Source organism: Aulonocara sp. 'chitande type north' Nkhata Bay, linkage group LG3 (genome assembly GCF_057382095.1).
Source record: "Aulonocara sp. 'chitande type north' Nkhata Bay isolate Kocher_YH1m ecotype deep benthic linkage group LG3, A_spYH_male_GT1.1, whole genome shotgun sequence".
Classification (NCBI taxonomy): Eukaryota; Metazoa; Chordata; class Actinopteri; order Cichliformes; family Cichlidae; genus Aulonocara; species Aulonocara sp. 'chitande type north' Nkhata Bay.
Window position 1 is genome coordinate 19643069 of NC_141346.1, and position 8799 is coordinate 19651867.

An 8799-nucleotide genomic window follows, 5' to 3' on the forward strand; every position below is an offset into this window, starting at 1 on the left:
TATGGGCTGAACACAAGGCTGCCTGTAGTAGGTCAAAAAACGCATCTTAGCGATAGCAACGGGACTAGCTTCTTACGTAGCAAATTACACAGATGAAGTCAAACAATCATCACTCTCATCCTACAATACTCACATGGTAAGCACGCACACAGTATTAACTCACACAGGAATGCAAGTAAATACGTTACTCCTCCGACACACCTCTCATCTGTGCAGAACTGCGCTGAACACGTTCCCAACCGGAAGTACAGATACCGAGGTGCATCATGGGTAACGTAGTATAAAAACAGCTACAGTGAACAAGCGGACTTTTAACAGCCGCCCCTGTATTTGTAGGCAAATACACTCCCGCTAGAGTCCTTCTATTTTGAAACAGTGTCATTTGAGTCCTCAGGAACTTTGGGAAGTTCCACCAGCTTAGTTACCGGGCGAACATAGGTACTGTCTTTAACTTTGACCTCGGCAGCTCGAACAACGCCATCAATCCCTGGGAAAACTTTGGCAATGGTACCCACAGGCCAAAGGCCTCTAGGCAAGTTACAGTCCACAATCATAACAGCTTGTCCCACAGCCATGTTGTCAGTGGACTTCCTCCATTTCTGTCGGAGTTGCAGTCCTGGGAGGTAGTTCTGTATGAACCGCTTCCAGAAGTGGTCACTGATGACCTGACTGTGCCTCCATCTTCTGTTAGAAAGAGTGCCTGAGGGGCCGTAAGCTGCCTGGGGTAGTGCCGAATCATGCCGCCATCAAGAGAAGATTTGGTGTGATGGGATCTGGGTCAGCTATGTCAGCCGATGCATAGCCGAGCGGCTTTGAGTTCAAAATGCCCTCAACCTCTATGAGAGCAGTGAGTAGGACTTCTTCCGCCACAACTTGGTCCTTCAGGACCACTTGCAGAGCTGACTTCACTGCTCTGATTTCCCTTTCCCATGCTCCTCCGAAATGAGGAGAGTGTGGGGGATTGAAGCAGAAGTTGATAGTCTGCTTGGCCAGTTGCTGCTTGAGGTCCAGCTCCATGTTTTCAAACGCCGTTTGGAGTTCTCTGTGCCCACCTCTGAAATTGGTCCCTCGATCAGACCACATCTCGTATGGCTTTCCTCGGCGTGCAATAAATCTGCGTAATGACATAAGGAAGGAATCGGTGTCAAGACTAGGGAGGAGATCAAGGTGCACGCATCTGGTTGTAAGACACTTGTAGATGATTCCCCAGCATTTCTCTCTTCTACAACCTATCTTTATCGTGTATGGCCCAAAACAGTCTACGCCCGTTGACCAGAACGGCGGCTTATAGAGTCTCAGCCGCGATGAAGGTAAGTCAGCCATTTTGGGTGTAGAAGGTGAGGCGCGCCATCTCCTACAGTCCACACACTGGTGCTGATGCTTCTTAATGGCTTGGCGTCCTCTGAGAATCCAATAGGTGTGCCGTATTTCCGCAAACAGCCTCTCTGCACCTGGATGAAGGAGCTGGTCATCATAAGTTTTTATGATGAGCTTGGTCAGGGGATGTTCAGCTGCTAATACGATGGGATGAATACTGTCTGGATCTAAGTCGGCAGCTCGACGGAGGCGGCCTCCGACTCTGATGAGACCGGTAAGACTGTCATATTCAGGGGACAGCACGCTAAGACGGCTGTCTGAGCGGACTGGGTGCCCGATCTGGAGGGCTCGGGCCTCCTCTGGGAAGCTATCAGTCTGTGCCGAGCGAAGCAGCATGGTCTCGGTTTCTAGTTGCTCCGCTGCTGTAATAGGAGCATCAGCCGCCCCGTGTTGGGTCTGGTAGGTAGCAGCAATCAGCTCATCTAGCGTGGCATACTGTGTTGGATCCGGTAAAGTCGGGGATGCAGAAACGTGCCCACAGAATGCAGTCTTCCTGAGCTCTGCCTCACTACATGCCTGGAACTCTGTTGGCAACTTAGGCCAAGTGTCAGCAGTTTGTGACAGAAAGGGTGGACCATGTGACCAACGATTGCGGACAGTTAGGTCAGCGAGATGTTTCCCTCTGGTGATGTCATCAGCGGGATTGAGGTCAGAGGTCACATACCGCCACTGTTCAGGAGATGTCAGCTCCTGTATTTCACAGATTCTAGTCCCCACAAATACCTTATAGCGACAGGAACTAGACTGGATCCACTGCAGCACCGTTGTAGAGTCTGTCCCCAGGTAGATCGATTGCAGGAGAATGGTGAGCTCTGTCTGGAGTAATTTGGCCAATTGGGCCCCTGTGAGTGCTGCGCAAAGCTCCAGCCGGGGCATTGACACCTGTTTACGTGGGGCCACTCTGGAGCGAGCCATCAGGAATGATGTGGCGATGGGCAGTTGTTGATCGATTACTCGGAGATAAGCCACAGCCCCATACGCTTTTTCGGATGCGTCACAGAATATGTGAGCCTCGTATGTCACATTGCTGGAGTTGTGAGAAGGAGTGTAGCAGCGGGGAATGGTGACATGCTGAAGGTGTGACAGTTCACTTCCCACTCAAGCCAGGACTGAAGTAGATTCCCTTCGATGGGCTCATCCCATCCTCTCTCTGTGCTCCACAGGGCCTGTACAATCAGCTTGGCCCTTGTAGTGTAGGGATAAATATAACCTAGGGGGTCATACTGGGTAGCTAGTACCTTGTACACGTTAGGCAGCGTGACCGTGGAGTAGGTTATAGGGCGGTGCTTATATCCCAGGACATCTGTCGGGCAGTACCAGCTGAGTCCTAATGTTGACTCTTGTGGGTCGAGACTTTTGAAGTTCAGCCAAAGCTCGCAGCTCTCTGATCTAGCTGAAGCAGGCAGGTGAGCAACTACTTCGGGCACGTTGCTCGCCCACTGACGTATCTCGAATCCTCCTTGAATGAGTAAATCTCTCATTCGGTCGATGAGCTGCTTTGCCTCTTCTGGGTTGGATAAGGACTGTAAACAGTTATCCACATAGAAGGCTGTGTGGACAGAGTCACAGATGTCCTTGTGGGTGTCTTCGTGCTCCCTTGCATGTCTCTGTAGGGCGAAAATAGCACAACAGGGGCTACATGTCGTTCCGAAGGGCAAAACTCTCCACTCATATACGTCTGGGGGCCGGTCAGTTTCACAATCCCTCCACAGAAACCGTAGCAGAGGACAGTCCTCTGGGAGCAGCCGAATCTGGTGAAACATGGCTTTGATATCTCCACTCACGGCTACAGGGTGTTGGCGGAAGCGGAGTAATACCCCCAGCAGAGTGGGCCCCAAGGGAGGTCCTGGTAAGAGGTAGTGGTTCAGGACGGCCCCCTGAAACTCAAACGAACAGTTGAAGACCACCCTAGCCTTATCATTGTGATGTACCATGTGGTGGGGTACATACCATGACTCGGAAGAGCTATGTGTCTCATCTGGGCTCAGCTTAACAACATAACCAGAATCTACTAACCTGTGGATCTCCTGGCTGTATGTGAGGGTCAGATCAGGATTCTTGGCCAGCTTACGTTCGGTGGATCTGAGGAGGCCTTTTACTGCTTCAGGAGAGACACACAGCCGTGGAAAGTCCCTTCTTCTCAGCAGCGGAGTGGCGTATCTCTCGACGCTGTCTACTGGGACTCTGATAGTCTTTGTCTCCAACATAGCTACCGCCTCTCTGTCCTCCTTTGACCGTGTGACCTCCTTCTCTGTCCTGTAGGGGGGAGCATCTAGTTGCCACAAACGCTTCACATCTTGATGCAGGGCCTCTGCAGGAGAAAGGCACATGTTCAGGCACTGCAGGTCCCCCTCAGATGTAGGCATACTACTCGCCGGCCCCTGGATGGCCCATCCGAGCTTGGTGCAGATAGCTACTGGCCCTTTGGACGAGCCCCGAAGGACGGGGCGGACAGGGGTGATGAGATGAGCGTTATCTGAGCCAATCAGCACCAAAGGTTGGATCTGGTTAAATCCCTCAATCTGGACTTTCTGTAAGTGAAGATACTTCTTCTTTAGCTGTTCAGCTGGACATGACTGAGTAGCTAGGCTCAGTTGTTGGGCTGTGAAGGCATGTGTTACTTTGTACCTCACTTTGGGCTTAGCCCTTGGTGACACCTGAAATGAGACAAAGCCTCCCTTCATCTGGATTACATCTCGACAGATAGTTCTCAGTGAGAGTGTTGCTTCCTCCTGTTCCAAACCTAGAGATTTAACTGCCGCTGGAAGCACAACAGTCTTCTCTGAGCCGTCATCGAGCACAGCAAATGTATCCAGTGATTTGCCCCCATAATGTAGTTGGATTGGTACTACCTTAAGCATAACACGACCTGAGTGACTTGAATAGTCTAGGTAGACCATACTAGTACTCACAGTTAGTATGTTAGGGTCCCGCTTCTTGGCCTCAACCAGGTCATGGAGCACCGATAAATGCTGGTCACCACAGGTGCTGCACGGCTTCTTCAGAGTACACTGCTCTGGAGAATGTTTACGGCCACAGCGCCAGCATTTGGCCTTCTCGGTAATCCAGGTAGCCATAGTCTCCGGCTCTAATAGGGGGGCCGTTTAATATGGTGCTAAACTCACTTTGGACTAACTGCCTTGGCTGTCCATACCTTTGCTCTAGCGCCCTCATTGCACTAGTGTAGGGAGTGCGGTCGTGAATGTAGCGCTTGGCTACCTGTAAGGCGCTGGGATGCTCTAGATGATCTAGTAGGACCTGATACTTGTAATCTTCTCCCAGATGTGAATGTGGCCCTAAGGTGCTGTCCAGCCCTTTCTTTAATAAGGCGAAGTCACTCTCTCTCCCCGACCGGAAGATCACCAGCTTAGGCTTTGGGATACCATATGAAGACGCCACCATCATCTCCATCAGGTTTGGTACAGTGGGGCAAAAAAGTATTTAGTCAGCCACCGATTGTGCAAGTTCCCCCACTTAAAATGATGACAGAGGTCAGTAATTTGCACCAGAGGTACACTTCAACTGTGAGAGATAGAATGTGAAAAAAAATCCATGAATTCACATGGTAGGATTTGTAAAGAATTTATTCGTAAATCATGGTGGAAAATAAGTATTTGGTCAATAACAAAAATACAACTCAATACTTTGTAACATAACCTTTGTTAGCAATAACAGAGGTCAAACGTTTACTATAGGTCTTTACCAGGTTTGCGCACACAGTAGCTGGTATTTTGGCCCATTCCTCCATGCAGATCTTCTCGAGAGCAGTGATGTTTTGGGGCTGTCGCCGAGCAACACGGACTTTCAACTCCCGCCACAGATTTTCTATGGGGTTGAGGTCTGGAGACTGGCTAGGCCACTCCAGGACTTTCAAATGCTTCTTACGGAGCCACTCCTTTGTTGCCCGGGCGGTGTGTTTTGGATCATTGTCATGTTGGAAGACCCAGCCTCGTTTCATCTTCAAAGTTCTCACTGATGGAAGGAGGTTTTGGCTCAAAATCTCACGATACATGGCCCCATTCATTCTGTCCTTAACACGGATCAGTCGTCCTGTCCCCTTGGCAGAAAAACAGCCCCATAGAATGATGTTTCCACCCCCATGCTTCACAGTAGGTATGGTGTTCTTGGGATGCAACTCAGTATTCTTCGTCCTCCAAACACGACGAGTTGAGTTTATACCAAAAAGTTCTACTTTGGTTTCATCTGACCACATGACATTCTCCCAATCCTCTGCTGTATCATCCATGTGCTCTCTGGCAAACTTCAGACGGGCCTGGACATGCACTGGCTTCAGCAGCGGAACACGTCTGGCACTGCGGGATTTGATTCCCTGCCGTTGTAGTGTGTTACTGATGGTGACCTTTGTTACTTTGGTCCCAGCTCTCTGCAGGTCATTCACCAGGTCCCCCCGTGTGGTTCTGGGATCTTTGCTCACCGTTCTCATGATCATTTTGACCCCACAGGATGAGATCTTGCGTGGAGCCCTAGATCGTGGGAGATTATCAGTGGTCTTGTATGTCTTCCATTTTCTGATGATTGCTCCCACAGTTGATTTTTTCACACCAAGCTGCTTGCCTATTGTAGATTCACTCTTCCCAGTCTGGTGCAGGTCTACAATACTTTTCCTGGTGTCCTTCGAAAGCTCTTTGGTCTTGGCCATGGCGGAGTTTGGAGTCTGACTGTTTGAGGCTGTGGACAGGTGTCTTTTATACAGATGATGAGTTCAAACAGGTGCCATTCATACAGGTAACGAGTGGGGGACAGAAGACGTTACAGGTCTGTGAGAGCCAGAGATTTTTCATGTTTGAGGTGACCAAATACTTATTTTACACCCTAATTTACGAATAAATTCTTTACAAATCCTACCATGTGAATTCATGGATTTTTTTTTCACATTCTGTCTCTCACAGTTGAAGTGTACCTCTGGTGCAAATTACTGACCTCTGTCATCATTTTAGGTGGGGGAACTTGCACAATCGGTGGCTGACTAAATACTTTTTTTGCCCCACTGTATCCATATTTTTATATCTATAAAATAAAAGCTGACACTTTATCAGAGGTGTGAGCATCACAGCAGATGTCTTTGTTTCAAAGTAACTGAGGATAAAACACAGAAAAACATGAAGACGAGACGGAAAAAACAGCTTTGTGTTTACGTCTTTGTGTGAAATCCACTTATCTGATTTACTGTTTTTGCTGTTTGGTGGTTTTGGAATGACAGCTTTAACCTGAGATCCTGGCAAAATACATTTATATTTAAAAATGATTCAGGATTTTAATGAATCAAGTTATTCAAGCTAGAATCGATTTTAATTGGAAAATTGATAATTGAAACCCAACCCCATTGCAAAGAACCCAGAATTTGGATAAAAATTTACAATTCATGACTTACAAAGACTTTTTCAATCCTTTATCCTAACAATGAACAGCAACGATGGGTGCATTAACACCCATATACAATCTAATCAGAAGAGCCAAACGTAAATAAATATGGAACAGAGTTGCAGTCAAAAGTTTATGAACTGGATCAGAGAACAAAAGCAAAGTGGAAACAGTTGATAAAAACACAGAAATAGATTAGCACGAGCCATAAGGTGACATCATCAACCTCCTTGCCCAAATCCTGCTCACCATGGATCTGGATTTGGATTTGGATCTGGTTATCATCTGGGGGCAGGCAGCTCAGTTACCTAAAGTTGGAATAGAATGGATTTAACTTTATCATGGTTTCAGTTAGAGACAGCTCATAATCTCGTTTACAACTTGCATAGTTCCCATTTCTGTATAACTGTATATCTCAGATTTCTGTAAAGTTATTTATTTCATATTCTGTATAGTTTTTCATATTTATATCCTGTTCATAACCTGTACATAGCTTGTACTCACTACAGCCTGTACATACTTATAGTTATAGAATATTCACAACATACTTCATACCTTGTACATTATAACATAATAGACCCATTTCTGTAATATACTTACATATCTATATTATTGCTAATATATATTGTAATATATCTATATCACTAAGAACTTCTGGATGGATGCAAACTGCATTTCGTTGCCCTGTACCTGTGCATGTGCAATGACAATAAAGTTGAATTCTATTCTATTCTATAATCATCAGGTTGTTAATAACTGATTGACAGGTCTGTGTGTTGCCCATGGCTGTGTGATGTTAGAGATTCACCTTGAGGAGATTGGAGATGTACTATGGACAGAACAACAAACACCAGGTAGCCCATCAGAGTAAACTCAAAATGCAGGAGGGATATTGCGGGGGGCGGAGCTCCAGATGTAATTTGAGGTTTTTCTGCAGAGAGAATCTCACCTAATCAGGTGAATATGTGGATGAAATAAGAGGTGAAATCAGAGTGAAGCTCCTCACCTGTGACAGTGATCCAGCTGGATGGAGACTCTCCATGACCGCTGATGTCACACTTGTAGAGGCCTTCATCAGACCTGGAAACATGCTGGATGGTCATGTGACCTGTAAGCTCTTTCCCGATGAAGACTCCATCTTTGAAGAAAGCAGCTGGGAGGTTGGAGGGAGTGGTCTTTGTTTTACAGAGCAGAGTGACGTCATCTCCCTCCATCACAGGGAGGACAGGACTCTGCAGGATCACTGATCCACCTCAACACAGAGACAAACTACAGCATTTCATCCATTTACACACAGCTTCATCAACACTAACTCCACACACTCAGCTTACCAGTGACTGTCAGGTTAACCATGTTACTGATGGGACCCTCTCTGGACTCACACCAGTAAACTCCACTTTCAAGTGGGTCAATGTAACTGATGTTACAGGAAGAACCAGCTAGTTTCCCCCACCCATCTCCACACTGAGTGTTCTGCTGTCTGCTTGTGTTTCTCCTCAGAGTCCATCCAGCAGAGCTGTCGTCCTCCTCACAGCTCAGAGACACAAACTCATCTTTAAACAGCTGAGAGCTGCTGGGACTCACAGTCAGACGAGCTGTGAGGGAGAGCGGATTATGCAAATTATTAAGAAAAAAATGGTTCACATGAAACACACTCTACAGCCACTTTTTTAAAAGTAAGCATTTCATATTTAATTCAGTCCAATACATTAGCACTGGCAATTAGATTTCTGACTATCCCTAATATTCCCAAATGCATCATTTTGTGAATGTTTTGAATTACCAGTTTTGGGCTGTTCCATAGGATTACTTTTACCTATTTAGAGTACATACTGTAAGCTGTAGGACTGTGCTGGATCACTAATAAAAATAAAATAATAATAATAATAATAAAAATAACAACAATAATAATAATAATAATAATAATAATAATAATAATAATAATAATAATAATAATAATAATAACAACAAAAACAACGTGTCTACTAGAACATGCAAATGCAGCATTATCAGTCTCTACTGTGACCATCACTGAAACCA

The 8799-nt window shown here is 46.3% G+C and overlaps 1 protein-coding gene across 1 annotated transcript in view; it reads right to left on the reverse strand.

Annotated features, from left to right (window-relative positions):
• The window catches only part of LOC147334363 (low affinity immunoglobulin gamma Fc region receptor III-like), a 529842-nt gene extending 521281 nt beyond the window's left edge, over nt 1-8561 (reverse strand). Inside the window, exons 1-3 of the mRNA XM_086285916.1 lie at nt 8543-8561; nt 8091-8354; nt 7766-8011 (exon numbers count right to left, since the gene is read on the reverse strand). Of these exons, the coding sequence (XP_086142042.1) occupies nt 7766-8011; nt 8091-8354; nt 8543-8561 (529 nt within the window). The remainder of the gene's footprint in view (nt 1-7765; nt 8012-8090; nt 8355-8542) is intronic.
• Nucleotides 8562-8799: the final 238 nt, after the last annotated feature.